Below are 17,339 nucleotides of genomic sequence, written 5' to 3' on the forward strand. Positions count from 1 at the left end.
TGGCCCACTCCTGTATCTGAATATGGGATGTGGCACCTGTGGCAGCAACTGGTTTAAATGCAACTACAACAACAATAACAGAAAAAGAGGAAAGATATATAAAATAAAGGTGTTCCTTGTTGGTGAGTCGTCTCTGTCTCAAACCGATATGGTGCTGTATGTTTTGGGGGTTGGGGACTAAAGATGAGGTTTGGGGAAAGGGGAAACTTTAGTGCAAAGCGGCATTTATTCACGGCATTTCGATTTCAATTACGATACAAATTGTCATTAAATGTTTTTGGGAAAGTTGTTTTTTTTTCCTTTTTTTTAAGCTTAGTCCATATGATCGAGTAGCAAAGAGAAATAGAATACAAGTAGCTAAAAGCTAACTAGTTAGCTAGGCTGACTGACTGGCTGGCCGCCGATGTTGTCGCCGCTGATCTAAACCTGTGTCACATTTGATTGACTTTCTGCCTGGGTCTCGTTGATTACGTTCCGTTCCGTTTTGCATACGTATCATATAAGAAAGAAAAAGCACAATTATAACAATTTTGTGACCACACCTCAAAAACTGAACTCGTATCTGGCTTGCTTGACTTACTGCTCTTGCTTTATGATTTTCTTACTCATAAATAAAACATTTTTTAATTTCCCATAATTTTCGAAGCAAATCAAGAAATTCAAACACACACACACACCCAACCCACAAAATGTAAAAAGAAAAAAAAGGAGAGCAATTCTACCACTTGGGTCACCGTTATGGCTCAGCGATCATCTTCCCTCCAACTGATCGGTATACCACCTTAAGTCAACATATTGAACGAACACCGGACATCGCCTTAAAAAAAACTCAAATTTGTATTTGGCTTGCGCTGTCAACGTTGTTGTTTTCGGCGACCTCCATACTCACCCGTCCCCACCATACAGTTCCCTGGGTTTTGTTTGTGTTTGCCTTGTTCAGTGTTTCGAAAGATGACAGCGGCGACGCATGCGGCGATCGGGTGCGTTATTGAAGCGAAACAAGTGTTTAGTCACCCAAACAGAGAATCGAGCCGAGTCAGTCGTCGTATTGTGGGGCAGGTAAAATGGGTGCTGCTTCTTCTTCTACCTCTTCATGTTCCTTCACATCATCATCATCATCATCATCTTCACAGTGTGGCGGAGTGTATGGTATGGGCTGGAAGGAGTTGAGCACACCCCAAAGCTGTCACAGGTTTTGCCTTATTTGGTTAGGCTTCATTGAAGGTGCACCTTTGTTACGCTCAATGAGCGATATATGTATGTATAGGCATTCAACTTCTTGTTGAATGCAACAAAAGCCTATGGTCTTAAGTTCTTAGAGAGTCTCTCTGGGTCTGGCCTTAAAGCTAACATGCCGTTAAATTAGAGACATAATTAATGCTCCCCAATGAGTTTCCGGTGTAGACACCACAGTGAAGTGAGTTTCTTGCCAAATGTTAAACATATTATTTTACAAAATTTTTGTATCGATTAAAAATCTGATTTTGATTCTAGATTCTATTTGTTTCTCACGTTCTGGCAGCAATTAAAAGTGCCCAAATGCCAAATACACAATAATCGATAGCATTTAGTTGAAAAACAACAAAAACTAAGCCAAAACGTGCATTTAATTCGAGACCTGGTAGCCAGATTATAGAAAATTATATTTTAAATCAAATAACAGAAAAATAAGTTAAACCACCCACTCGAAGGACGTGGCCAGTTGCTGGCGGCGCCAACGGCCAAATAATAATGATCTCTCTTAGCTCCAGTCAAAAGACAAAACTAAAAAAGACCGTTAAGAAAAGAAACTTAAACAATGCCAACTCAAGCCGATCAAAGCGACAGTCGCTGTGGCACCTAACCCGGAGGGCAACTTCAACTATAAATGAAGTTGAAATGGTGGCCACACAATTATAATTTAACTTGGTTTTATTTAAACAGATTCGACTTAGATAGCGAGTTTATTTTTGGGGGGAAAACTTATTGATTTGACGACGACGACGACAACAACGACGATGACGATGATGCAACAGAGTCTGGTCCACAAAAAACAATAGCCAAGCACGTGCAGACCTTGTCAGACAATAAGAGGAAAATATGAAACACTTTTAGTAAGTGACATCGACTTGGCAGTACCCACTGTCAATCGAAAGGAAGATGTCTATACATTGCATATTGAAGTAAATTTCATGAAGAAAAGTGTACCGTTAAGACTAATATTATGTGGTACTGGATAAGCTTCAAATATGGAGAGGTTTTCCAAGCAGTACAGTTGATGTGATACTCATTCATTGACTAAGAGTCAAGTACTATATAAATGCAGCTAGATTTAGGTAAGTAGATAGAAATATACTCTTTGCTCCTAATAGTACAGGGTATAACTGTAGATAAACCAAAGTAAAACTGGATTTAGGTAATTTTCCAAAGCGCTTTTCATACTTATCTCTCTCAACTCGTTGGCAGCATCTTTTGCATTACTATTATTATTATTATTATTATGATTTTTGTGGTCATTCACAGACTGTCTGACTATATTTTTGCATCTGCTGCGGTTACTGGCGGCCTGATGTCAAAGTTCAATCAAATGAATGGCACCCACAACATTTAATGTTTTTGATGGTTTTATTAGCCAATTGCCCCTCTCTACGGCCTCCTCTTCAATCCAATGGAGCAACACTCCTCTCCGATTCTCTGCGATCCTACGTGACTCATTAGTCCATTGTTAAGATGAAGTTGTTTAAACATTTTTTTTTGGCCAGCTGCAATTTCATTCACATTGATTACAGATATTTTACAGCAAAAGCTTTTTGTTATTTTTTTCTCCCACTTTTTGTTGTTTTATTATATTAATTTACTTAGTTAGTTGGTTTTGTCTGCAATTTGCAACTCTAAATATAAATTTTGTATAGGAAACTACAAACAAAAATATAAAAAGGTGAATAAAAAGTTCAAGGTTTTTGGAATTTAAAAAGTAGCTTACAGCAGAAAAATCAACAAGAAAATTGATTGGATCGAAGATAATGGATGATCAATTGACAAGGTTAAAACTACTCCTGGGGGCCCAATAAAAGTTTATTTGTTTTGTACAAATTCATACAAATGTTTCGAAAGTGTGATTTTTTTTTTTAAATTGTGCAGAAAGCAATTAAATAAAGTTAGTACTATAAACTAAGTTTTGAGGTCGCGAAATATTCAAGGATTTTTATTGAGTTTTTTAACCAATTAACTCGGATGTCCGGTTCAATTATGTAATTGTAATTGTAGCCTAATTATTTATCATTCTAGTAATGAAATTCTGACTAAGATTATACTCATATTTCACATGGAAAATCACATATTATTTTGTCTTAGCCGAGTTTAGATATTTGCATTTTACATTGTGAATTCTGTGGAGTTGTCATCTTTGTTTATTAGTGCCATAAAAAATGATGTAAACATCTGTTGTTAACTCATTTATGAAAACACAATGAACTCGAAGCACTCAACCCTCCACTGAACACCCACCACACACAGCCACCCCTTTGACACCAGAGCACTCCAATGCACTGCACTGGCCTGCATTCCACTTCACTCAGTCAACGTGTTAAACGTCAATAAAGTTGCTAAAAATCAACAAAATTAGAACCCGCTTGCTGCCAAATGGGCGGCGAGACGAAATTAAACCCTTTGTTTCCTCTTGTCTAGGCAATTAACTGTATGGCTAAGGGCTACAGCAAGGGCCAAGGGGCTGGGGCAAGGGGGTAATTATGTCCACGAGTTGAAAAATTGTTACAAAGGGGTTGATTGGTTAGTTTGGTTTATTTGGAAAGGGCGCCAGCTAAAGCAAACAGAATTAACTAGTCGAAATGCAATTGGGTTAGTGGTAGGAGAATGATATAATGAGACCTGAATATAATGTAATGGCCCCTCCTCATCCCACTCCACCACCTTTCTCAAACTACCACAAAATGTCCCCAAAACTGAGGGATATTGTGTTGAATCCACCGAATCGTGTGAAAAATCAGCTTTAAAGGATGCCGCCAACAACAGCATATGATTAAGCAAAGGAGGAGGTGAAGTAGACACACGTGGCATAGCCTAGAGTCATACTAAATCATCGCCAAATGCTGCTTATGATTACATTTTTGAGAAAGGGAACTAGGTAAAGATCAATTTATCTATATATACCTAAGCATAAGATATGTATGGCACAGGCAGGCAGCTGAATTCTATATATAGCTTGGCCCTTGCCTGAAGTTCTATGTCTTGCTTTGTTTTCGTTTTGTATTTTTTGGTTTCTTTTTTTAATTAGAAACATTTGAAAGCTATTGTCATTTTCCAGTCCCCCCTAAAACACTTGTTAGTAGCAATCATTAGATGTTCTGGGGGATTTCTGAAATGGAACCAGAGAACTCAAGACTGAAATTCTAAGACAAGGCTCACTAGCAACAAATGAGCCTGTCAGTGGTTGGGGGCATTAAGAACGTACAGAGCGGAAGTGATGCAAAAGAAAGGGATACACTTTCCAAAATGAAATCTACCACAACTTTCGAAATAATCGAGGCCATCTAAAAAAAAATGAAGCATTAGTCATTATTTTTAATCAATGTGTAAGTTTTTGATATATTGAAAATTAGTACACTTCAATATATACATACATATGTACATAACCTTTGGAAAGTATTATATACATATATACAAGTATATATTTTGACATTTTGTCATTATCTTTTCCTTTAAAAATTCAAAAAAAATGAAGCAAGTAAGTCGACTCGTCGACTTGGGTATACCATACACCAGGCGAAACAAATATTTCAAATTTCGAAAACCAAATGTATGTCTATTAAATTGTTTTTACATGTTTCATAGTATGTGCTATCTCGCTCACTCTACGAACATACGAGCACTCTAGCGCCGCCACTAGCCAACGGCCAATTCTGGCCTTGTGGACTGCTTTGTAAAATACGTTCATACGCATATTTTGCATGTTTCTAGTCCGATTTCAATAAAATTCGGTAGTTTTGTAGAAATAGATAAGAATAATTAGTCTGCCGAATTTGAATGCGATAGTCAAAAATCTACAGGAGAAAATTGGTTTTTTCTTCAATATGGAGGCGGAAGTGGGCGTGGCAAAATATGAAAATAGATGTACCCTGCGCGCATACTAAGCCAGTGTACATACTAAATTTGGTGACTTTAGCTTTGTTAGTTTTTGAGAAAATCAGTTTTGTTTAATTTGCGGGGGCGGAAGTGGGCGTGGCAAAATTTTTAAATAGCCAATATCTGCGCGTCTATCAAGCTAATCTGCATACCAAATTTGATGTCTCTAGCTGTTATACTTTTTAAGAAAACAGTTTTATGTGATTCCTGGGGGCGTAAGGGGGCGTGGCAAAAGTTTGAACAATCAGTTTTTGCGCGCTAACTAAACGGGTATACAAAATAAATTTGATGTCTCTAGCTGTTATACTTTTTAAGAAAAATAGTTTTATGTGATTCCTGGGGGCGTAAGGGGGCGTGGCCGAAATTCCAATTAACTCTGTACGCGTGCATAATACACGAGTATACATACCAAATTTGGTGGCTCTAGCTCTTATAGTCTCCGAGATCTGCGTGTTCATACGGACGGACGGACAGACGGACATGGCTAGATCGACTCGGCTGTTCATCCTGATCAAGAATATATATACTTTATAGGGTCGGAGAAGCTTCCTTCTGCCTGTTACATACATTTTGGCGACTTTAATATACCATTTCACCCTATGGGTGTATGGTATAAAAATTATACTTTTTCCGGCAAAGGTTAAAGATTTTTGTCGATTAAATTAACATTTTCTAGACCGTTTCTATTTGATCAGTTCAAATTTGATTTAAAGGATTTACAAATCTTTCGGGTAAAACTTTGCGTTTGATAAACTATATTTTTATTTACCATTTGCCATCTGCCATTCATCAAAATGTTGAATGAAAGGCATAAACCGAATACCAAAGTTCAAGCACATTAAACTTGTTCACCTATCCCCCACACTGTTGCGAGTTTAAGAATCAAATATATATTTTCATATGTATATATTTATATGTATTTACAAAATCAATCCCTAAGAATGTTCTTGCATGTCTCCAAAGACCCCAACCCCAAAATGTTATGTTATCTTTCTCAGATGTTTTGTTAGCTGCAAACAGACGAACCGATCGATCCAATGAGCATGATGATGTGTTCGATCTGTCTCCCCGCATAATCGCAATGAATATTTTCTCCTCGTAGGGTCTTAGCCAGGCGGCGGCAGTCGGTGCAGATAATAAAACAATAAAAACAAACTTTTACGATTTACGTAAAGGCTATAAAACTTGCCCCAAAACAATTCGTCAAGAGCAGCATAAGCAGCAGCAAAAGAAGGTGATATAAAAATCAAAGTCTCAGTAAAACGCATTTTGGAACGGAATCAATTTAATCGCATTTAATGCTATTGACGAGGACGACGAAATGATGACGACATCATCCGAAAGATTATAAAAATTTCAATAATTTTCAACCATGAAAGTTCATTGAAAGATCTTTTCAAAGTTTCAAACACTTTATACCCTAAAAAATTTTTAACTGACGAGCTATATTTCGATTTATACTATAAGGAATTACCAACAATATATATTTATTGATATTTCTATTATTATATTAAAGTTTCAAACATTTAAACAAAGATAATTCATTTTAAAACAAAGAATATCATCTTTCAGACTTGTTGAAAAGTTGTTCTATAAAACTACTATGGTAGAATATTCTTGAACTCTACAGAATTTTTATAAAATAACTCAAAGTATTTCAACAATTTTATTCTAGGTTCCGAAGGTTCTATTCCATTAGAATACAGACCTAATTGTTTAAATGCCGTTTCTATCAAATCAATGCCGTTCTCAGATGAAAAATTCAAGTTAAATTTTTAACATTTAGGCCTACAGGGCTTAGAAGACTGCTGACCAAAACCAATACACCCTTTGTCACGTCACTTAAAGGGAAAGATAGATACGTTGAGTGAGAAAGGTAGTGGAAGGGAGCGAGTTAAGTGCGCTGGGGAATTGATTTAACCGTATGGATTTTTCGTATGCTACAACACCTTGCCGCCGCTTCCCCCACTAATTAGTTGTATAGTATATTTCTTTCCATCTTCGGTCTTTGTCTCAAAGATATTTATGCCTCATTTGGTGTCACTTGGCACATAAAAGTTCTCCTTCAACTTGCAGCTGTGTGTGATAAAAACAAAAGGGGCGACCGTGCCACGATAGGAAAGACAAGACAAAATTAGAGACGACAAGAGGCAGACGATTAACTGCCTGCATTAAGATGATTCTTAGGCTGATTAATACTTAGAATTAGCCAGAACTTTAAAAATGTATTCAAAGCAAAAATGATCTATGCTAATATGAAAATTAGTAGTTGGGTGGAGTCACTTCAATTCATTTCATACTTTAAGCGAATTGCTGGAAAAAGCTAAAATGAAAGAAGTAAAACCTCTAGAAACAGAAAAGAGAGCTTCATGTCTGCCCATTCGCCTGATCGCCTCAATGTATCACGATGGATTTATAGTTTAGTATGCACGATCAATCAAAAATCGTGAAATGCAAGCACAGAGTAAAGGAAGAGTAAGCGAGAGCAAGCAAAACAGACACAGAGGTAGGCAAATTTAGAGAAGAACTTCAAAAAAAAAAAAAAACTTGAAAATTTAAACGTCTCCTGCGTCTCCTAACAGTAAATGAATATAATGCAAAAGTCCACCCTTGTTAGAGATGACAGCGTGATTTACAAGTTACATTATTTAGGCAAATTTTAATCTTTGGCTAGAAATCGTGAAATATAAGAAATTTGAATGCAACTTGCACAAAAGGGTTCGTTTGGCACTTGTAGGATTTTAATGGAATTAACAAGTGAATTTTTGGGTAAAGTCTTCTTGACGTGATACTATTTATTTCTTGAGCATTTTTCTTATTTTGGTCTCTTTTCAGACAAGGAGAATCAAATGTAACAATCGAAAGTCAAATACTTTGGTGTTTAAAACATTTTGTTAAGGCTGCTCCCTACTATGACCCAAATATTGATTCGTGCTTTTGTGTTTTTTTTCTTAGTTCATCTCTAGATTTTAAGTCAAGTTTCTGCAGTGATTCTTCAACTCTGTCGGGGCATATTAAAAGAAAGTCTTTTCAGACGATGAAGCGTTGCCAATAAGAATTATTACACCTGATTGGAATCTGCTGCCGCAGCAGCAGCTGCTGCTGCCACAAATGTAGACCCATAGACCTAACCATGGCCACAGCAGCAACTTGAACTTGACCATAAACTCGAACTCTTGTGGGTGGGTCTTGGAACTCAGCTAGAACTTCTCTTTTTTTTTTTTCTTTTTACTGGCCAAGCGAAGAGGCACCAGCAGCAACTATGCAATCTCAGTTTCTAGACTGTGTAGTGGGAGGACTCGAGGAGAAGTCTCTCAGGCTGCATTTATTAACATTTTGACTTTGTGACCAATATACCGAATAGTAGGATTTTCCCCCCCATCTCCTGACTGCTTCAAAACTCAAAACTATATAGCCTGGTAGGCGTACTTAATCGATCGCTTGTTGATAGGCAAATTGGCAACAGCAATAACAACTACGTACCAAAGGAACAGCAACGTCTCAGCACAAAAGGAAACCTGTTTCATGCTTTTTTTTTTGTTGCTGTGAACAAAATTCGTGATGAGTAAAGACTTTGCTTTAGTTCTTTTTAGCCCAATGTCCCGTCATCGTCCAACTCTGACTGTGTGATCTTTATCTTGGCCGCTAGAAAAAAGCATTTTTTTTTTTTGGTTTTGTAGGGCTTCAACGACTTGAAGTCATTTACATTTGGCGAAATGGTCGGGCGGTCGGTCTGCTGGTATAACATCGACATCTGACAGTTTTTCCAGAGCATTGCAAAGTGATCGTTAAATCACGAATATTTAATTGTCTTCATCACCTGAGGGTGCTTGAAATTAGTTTGGGATTGCATTTCTTAGTGGCAGTTAGAAAATGGTTTCAACTTTCCAAGTTTAACAAGTCTAAATGGTATTTTATCTTCCTTTTTGTTTTAAGGGACATTAGCCACAAATTGCATGCATAGATTTGGACTTAAATTAGGCAAATTTAAGGCATTTTGGTGTTAATTTAATAGCTTGCAGATTGACAATCAAAGTGTACAAAGGTCAAGGTACACCAAGAGATAATACCACTTAGAGAAACGAAGTGTGAAAGTATTTAAGTTTAACTTGTAGCTATCTCCATTGTTAAAAAAAGAAATTTATGGTTAAATTTTGGTTATGTTAAATTTTATTTAAATATATTTAAGCAACAACAATATTTAAGTTCTAAAATAATCAATATCCATCAACTCATATATTTTTATACATGCATGCACTGATAGAAAATGGTATATGGAAATTTCCGAAATGTATGTTACAGTCAGGAGGAAGCTTTTCCGACCCTAAAATATATACAGATTCTCGAACAAAATTAACATGAGTAAAGAGGAATAACCGATAGAGCTACAAATTTTGGTATGAAGGGGTCGTGTAGACCCCGTGCAGATTAATTCGAGTAAAACCGATTCTTTTACACACAACTAAAGCTAATGGAATTGAATTTGGCAGAGTGAGTAAGATAGCATATATTGCAATGATCCTTCTTCATCCTTAAATTTGATGGAGAAGAGTTTCTGGGCTGGGTTTGGCACAACAAACTTATACAAACACTTTGATTTTCACAAACTTATACAAACACTTTGATTTTCACTGGTGTTTTAGCTGGCTAGAAGGTTTCTCACGGTGTGTGACGAGCGAATCCTGAGTCTCATAGTCGGGGTTCTCGACAAGTATCCTTGTTGACGCTGGCTGGTTTTAGAATCAAAAATACATTTACTTGGTGCATGGTTTATTAAATTTTCTTTTAAACAAAACTGTGAAAATATAAAAATATATTTAAAATATCAAGGAGAAATAAGAACAATTAAAGTACAGTTTGATCAGAAGAGAACCAAACAAAAGCTCATTGATCTTACCCCCACATGACCACATGCTTTTCGACTAACCCCCTCTCTGTGCATCCCGCTCTCTTGCTCTTTCATTTATCTCTCACGAAGGTTTCATTCTTTCAGGCACACCCACATTCATCACATGACCATACACACTTCTATGCGCGTGTCCCTGGTCAACCCACAAGAATAAAAGAGATGGAAACGATATGGACGCGTGTCAGCGTACAACAAGTCAAACCGGAAAGGCAGACGATCCCTAAGAGTCGGTTGAGCGGACCACAGGACCTGCATAAAACCGACTATGGCGACTACAATAACAAGTCGTAAAATGGAAGGTGGAACGTGCAAAGTGGAAACCGGGAAGTGTGGGTCACGTGTCACATATTAAGAATTGAACGCTGCTCACAAAACGTATGTCAAATGTCCTAACCATCCAAAAAAGAGAGAAAAATAAAAAAGGGCGAGGGTGTTCACCTAACCATGACCCAAGTGCAACCCCAACACCAACCCTCTCATACTCATTCACCAACTCATTCTCTGCAACTCCCGTTTTCATTGACTTTGACTTTTGTCTGACTGTTTTCGGTGGCTGGCCAGCAGCAATTACCCAATGTTTGAAATATGTGTATTTGGGTTCAAGGTTCGGGGTGTTCGCAATGCTCAGGGTTCTACTGGGGTGACGTCAAGTAAATAATATCATCAACGTTTGTCGCTCATTAATGGATGTCTGTCTATATACACATATACATATGTATGTATGCAACTCGAGTAGTCCGTCCACCCCCTCTTCTATGGTAGATGGTGCAGAACTTCATGTTGCTATTTAATTTGGCTTAATTTAATTTTAGCTGGTAGCCCTTCACAAGGAATCGAGCTCAATTGTTTGATTTTGACAATTTGTGGGAATCTTTGTTAATGTACAAATATGGCAAATGTCAACAGAATCTCCGCGACCATCCCCGTATCATTATTATTTCACTAAATTTGTCCTATTTGAGCATGTGCAATGATGCATGTCTGGCAAAGACCTTTCTCACTCATCATCGATGCGTAGAGCTTTCTAAATATATGAAATAATAATTGATAACTGTTTAGTCACTGTGTGATTTTCGTGTTTTGTCTTCAATCTAAAAATTTATTCCATGCACCTTATTGAGCGTGAGAAATAAAAGAGGATTGTTCTAGTGGAACCTTCTACCAAAAATATGAAATCGATTCGGAAGAAGGTGCGATAATAACATCATTTTACAACATTTTAACATGGGAAAAGAACACAAATCATAAGCAATAGTTTGGTTCAAAGTGGTTCCCATGTTTTTACAAAATAAATAACAACTTAATTGCTGAAATTGAAAGAAAAAGCCAAATGTTTACTAACAAATTTGTTTGAACAATTGGAAAAGTCAATTTTTCAAAATGCGGGTCAATGTTTTGCATGAATGGTAAAAATTTGGAAAGAATAATATGAAATGGACTATCCTTAAATGGGCAAATGAAATTTGGAATGTAAACAAAATTGAGTTGCAAGAAAACTTGCAATAGGAATGAAAGGTCAGTTAGGAATTGAAAACGGATTTAGGTGACAGGAGGAGGACAAAAGGCCGACGCGAAGGAATCTGTAATTGGAATGAGCGGTAGCGTTGGAACAAGAAGATATGGAAAAAGAGAAAAGGATCAATAGAAAAAAAGAGAAGAATTTTGACAAGACACAGAATCATAAAGAGAAGATCCTTCTGTTTTTTTATCCAACTTCATTTTATTGTAATAATTTAAAGATTCAGTTTGATTCAAGCTTAACCTGTTTTAGATGTCAAAATATTATTAAATCATAAGTTTTATATACTTATTATAATTATTTACACAAATAGAAATTCTTTTATAGACGAAATTCCAACTCATCTACGTCCAGCACGTACTTACAGATAAACCACAAGTTCAACATCGTTTCGAGTTTGGGTTTTTTTTTTTCTGCTTGTCAATTTGTTGGCCACAAGACGAACAAACAATTACATGAAAATTGCCAACGATTGATGGCCAAAGTGAAAAGCAATGCCGTGACTCCAACTTCGACTTCAATTCCAGCTTCAACTTCAACTTTGAGTCAGATTCAGAGTCATGGCCTGACAGTTGAATCACCTTCAATTTTTAATGGAGACAAGTGTCAGGTAATTTATGCACAAATCAAGGAGACGGGAAGGGAAGAAAACAACTCAAACAAGCACAGAAATTGATGCGCAAGTTAAACAAATTAAAATCGATTGTCGAAGAGAACAGCCAGACCTGAGGAGAAGATTTCCAACATCAGGGTCAGCAGCTGTCCCCCTTTGTATGTATGCGTCGTCCCACTGGGGTCAATGTGAATTGTATGAATTGTGTGAAAATGGTCGGGCCACTAGAAGAGAAAAGATCTCCTTTTTGTTCGAGTTGTAACCGATCTTGGCACTTCATTATTCACGCGCGTGCTTCAATTTTAAGGCTTAAGGCATCTACTACATCGCTTACATTTGACTCTGACTGGGTATAGCTATAGCTGAGGCTTTTGGTTTTGGGCCGTGTGCCTGCCTTGGCGGAAATGTCAATAGCAAATCACTTAATTTGTATGGCAATTTTCTCAGCAATAGATGGCAATAAGAAAAGAAACGTGCAAACTGTTTTGCAGGAAAATTGTGGTTAGACCTCACGATGTGAAATAATGTAACAAACATTATAGCCATTGGTTGAAAAACACAACAGAAGAAAACTGAAGAGAGAGCTTTAAGTAAGACACATGGTGGCCAAAGACTGAGTCATTTGAAGACGAACCTAAGCATATTATTTAATTGCAAAACGGGGCAAATTAAAATATCACCTTAACGATGTACAATTAACTAGGTCCTACATTTAAATGGTAACCTCCATTTGCGGAGAATAAAAACAAGGAATAGTTTTCTCTAAATTTTAACATTTCTCCTTAGATTTACTAATCATCAAACTAATAATTTCGATGATGATTTTTTAAATATTTCGGTTTATTTTTCTTTCGGTTTCGCAAAAAACAAAAATTTTTAGGTAAAAATTTAAAAATTATTGTCTATATCCTCAATGTCTAATGCCGTTTCAATACCAATTGAACATGTTCGGTCGGCCATCGGTTAGATCTAACATAAGCGAGTACTTAGATGTGCCTACGCCGCGTCACTCGTTGCTATCGGGACGTTTCAAGCAGAGTTTTGCCTATCTAACCTTAAGGACTCGAATGCCCGGTATAATGCAACAAATCATTCAGCATCTGGTGAACAATAGAGTGTATTTGGAAGAGGAATACGGGAAGGAAGTGCTTAAGGATATAAGCTCGATAGTGGATGCGCTGGAACGATTAAAAGTGGAATTGAATCGTGATCGTCAATTTCAGCTATTTCGTGGAAATGAACCAGATAAAGCAGAATGGAATGCCTTTATATCGGAGTTACCAAAATTGAAAAGAACATATTTTCGGGCTTGTTGGTTACATGCCGAGTGCTATATATATCGAAGGATATATTCATTTTTTTGAGAATAGCAAACTGTTGAATGGCTATGATTATTTTGCCGATCTGAAGCGTGAAGATCTGGTGATAAGTGAAAGAGCGATGAAAGCCTTGACTTTAGCCACAAGAGGATTACCCAAAAATTACGACACCTTTAGTAAATTGATGCGTATCAATCTGTGGAGTAATCACTATGAGATACAACTAAATGCATTTGTCTTCTCACAAGATGAGAATCGATCGAAAAACCATCATGAGGAGACGACGATTGACGTATTAGCCCAGGTTGCTGATTTGGATCGAAATTTGTTAATAGATGATTCGATTTTAATATGGAATTGTCTAATAAAGTCCAAAGCCATATGTAAAGAAGATGTCATAGTGGATTTGATTTGTGATAATGGTGGCTTTGAATTCTTTACGGATATGTTACTTATGGAATACCTAATAGAGAATGGCCTGGCCACACAAGTCCGTTTACATGTAAAGGCTATACCCTGGTACATTTCAGATCTTACGCGTAACGATGTGGAATGGACAATTAACTTTTTAATAAACCATCCCTCCGAAATTTTATCAAATCTAGGTCACAAATGGCATAAACTAATGAAAGATAAAAAAATTCGAATAGCACCTGAATCATATTTTTGGACTGGACCTCAATCGTATTTCGTAATGGTCGATTCTAATTTGGAGTTGTATAAACTATTGAGCACCGCCAAATTATGCATATTTAAGGGTGATCTTAACTATCGTAAGCTATTGGGCGATTACATTTGGGATTCAACGGAAGAGTTCATCACATGTCTGCGTGGCTTTCGGCCATCCAATATTTGTGCCATGCGCACTGTAAAATGTGAAGTAGTCTGTGGTTTGCCCGAAGGTAAAGCCGATCACTTATTGAAAACCGATCCACAATGGATGATTTCGAGTACCTATGGTTTAATTCAATATACAGATGCCTTAAAATGCGGTTGTGGCTTACTCGGAGGAACATCTAACGAATGCTCTTCTCATTCTACTGATCGAAACTCGCAGTGCGTCATGCGTTTGCATAAAAACAAAGGTGCCTGAACGACTTTGCCCCTTTGGCTAGACTAGGCCCAATCAAGGAGCTGGGTATTTCTTTCTTCCTATTTTTCTTTCCACCCACTGACTTGGCGTTTTTTTTTTCAAACGCTTTTCTGATGCTGCTGCAGTCAAGGCGGCGGCGGTGATTTTCCAATGTCTTAATTTGCATTTTGCTATCGGCATAGAAAACTCTGCAATAAATGGTATGATATTTGTCAGCTTATCAAACGACGCCCACCGCGCACACTCTTTGCTGATGCCTTTTGGGACAAGTGCCTGGGCTCCACCATTATAACCACAATCAGCACCACCTGCATTTCTATTAACCACACTGAGAGGTAGTTGACTAATGCTGTTGATTTTATTGATGGGGCGCACATGCTTGGTCATTTGTCAGATGCAAATTGAAAAAATGGAAAGTTTCATCAAATAATATGCTGGCCAGAAGCTGTTGATGTAAAGATTTAGAGAGTTGCTAAGAAAGGTGCATGTTTCTTCCGGACAGGCTAATCCTGCTGCATTGAGAATCTATGATTTTTCTTATAAAAACCATTTTTGTTTCCAAATTTCAAAACAAATCATCAACTCGTTTGGTTTTACTTATTTTCTACCATAAAATTAAACACCATTCAAATTTAAAAATTGTATTTTTTTTTTTCTTATGGGTTTAACCTCAAAAGTGTAAACACTTTCTTGGCAACTGAGTTGTTTTTGTTTTTTTTATATTTTTTAGTTGATCGAAGCATATTTGAAGTTTTGTTTACTTACCAATAAGTTTATAGTTTAATTTACGTATTTTCACTAAGAAAGATTTGAATAATCGTATTCTTATAGTTTCGCTGTAAAGAAAAATATTATGTTTTGCCCATGTGTAAACACTTTCTTGCAAAACTCTATAACAAATACTCTTTAAAGCAAAACCAAAACAAACATATTAATTCACTTTAAAAGCGCTTTAAACCAAGAACTTCTCAGTATACAGATTTTTCATGATGCTGCGAATTTTCACACATATCTTTAGCACAAAGTACCTATTTAAAAAGTGAATAACAATCTGACAAATGTAAAAATGTTTTATAGTTTTATAATGTCCAATTGATTTAAAGTATATATGTACAAGAATTTGCAAAGAATTAATTGACAGTGTGAATTTTGCCGAATTTTCTTTTCTTTGTTTTTTTCTTTTGTTTCCTTTGGATGCCAATTTGTTAAAAAATACTTTAATCTATATGTTACCAAAAAAAAAGTAAAAGAAGACTTTGTGTGATACACAGATAGTATTGGGTGTCTCTTAAACAAAATTGGATTCTAATAGCGAATACTCTCTATATTTTAATGCAATAAACTTAAAATTTGATAATCTATGCAAGATTTCACCGAAATTTGCAAAAAAAAAAAGGTTTATTTATAAGGAAAATGGAGTGAACTTTTTTGCTTTTAAAATCAAAAACTTTATTTAGCTCCCCTATAGTTCAATTTGCCCCCCTAATATTTGTTGCCAATATAGCAATATACCAAATTTGAGCAAAATCGGACTAAGGAAGTTATGCGTATAAACAATTTTTACCAGGTAGGCCATCGTGCTGAGTTAGACGTTGCGCGGTGGCGGAATGAATGAGATAGCTTGTAATTCTTATCAAAAATATAAAAAAACCAGAGGGCCGGGGCTAACTTCGACCGCGTCAAAGTTTGTATACCCTTGCAACTTTTTTGGTAACTCTTTCCTTACCTATTAGCCATCAATGTGGAAGAACGTTTTATCTAAAAAGGCTTATGTTTGCGAAAGAATGGCCTACAATCATAGGAAATAACGAAGATATTGATCAAAGTCACTGTTTTCGACCGATCGTTCCTATGGGAGCTATATGATATAGTCATCCGATCTTGATTAAATTTGGCACAGTCGTTTATAGGCGTAATAAACTCTCTAATATTAAGTTTCACGATAATAACATAGAAAATAACGAAGTTATTGAGAAAAGTCACTGTTCGTGACTTTGGGGTTTGTATGGGAGCTATATGATATAGTGGTCCGATCCGGCTGAATCCGAGATATACAACCCCTGCAGTATATACAAGCGTACGTGCAAATTTCAGCTCTGTAGCTCTTACGGTCTAGGAGGAGTTTGCGTTGATCCAGACGGACGGACGGACATGGCTAGTTGAACTCGTCTCGTCGTGCTGATCAAGAATATATATACCTTTGTATGGTCGGAGATGCTTCGTTCTATGCGTTGCACACTTCTGACCAAAATTAATATACCCTTTTTGCAAGGGTATAAAAACCAATACAATTGTACGAACATCTTTTTTTTAATAATTTTCATTTAAAAGAAATGTGTAACCTCTATATAGCAGCAAAAAAAAAACATAATGAGATTCCATTTGAGGGTTTTGAAGGAGAAAAAAAGAGCAACTTGTGGTTGTTAGCGAATTCCGATGATCGTGTTGACGATTAAGTACAGTTTGACAATAAATCAAAGCAAAGCCTGGAATTTCACTTTCCCACACAAGCAAGCAAGAAACGGAAATCCACCCCAAATAGCAGTCAGGATCAATTGCGCAGCTGCAGGATAATGGACAGTGGCAACAGCTTCCACTTGGTGGTAGGGTGTGGGGTGTACCAAATTCGTTGGCCTTGAATGCAAAAGCCGGCAAACCGGCAATCCGCTATCCGACTACCAGGTTATCATCATCATCATCCTCATTATGATCATCGTCCGCCTCTTCAACAACTATGTTGCTGGTGCTTTTGTGTCTCTTTTGAT

The 17,339-nt window shown here is 36.8% G+C and overlaps 1 protein-coding gene across 1 annotated transcript; it reads left to right on the forward strand.

The window, feature by feature from the left end:
• Positions 1-12,985: 12,985 nt before the first annotated feature.
• Positions 12,986-15,060, forward strand: LOC137572831 (damage-control phosphatase ARMT1). The gene is given in 2 exon segments (XM_068284673.1): positions 12,986-13,517; positions 13,519-15,060. Coding segments are annotated over 2 exon segments (1,491 nt in total). The 5' UTR covers positions 12,986-13,082; the 3' UTR covers positions 14,575-15,060.
• The last annotated feature ends 2,279 nt before the right edge of the window (positions 15,061-17,339 follow it).

Source organism: Drosophila tropicalis, unplaced genomic scaffold (assembly GCF_018151085.1).
Source record: "Drosophila tropicalis isolate 14030-0801.00 unplaced genomic scaffold, ASM1815108v1 contig_393, whole genome shotgun sequence".
NCBI lineage: Eukaryota > Metazoa > Arthropoda > Insecta > Diptera > Drosophilidae > Drosophila > Drosophila tropicalis.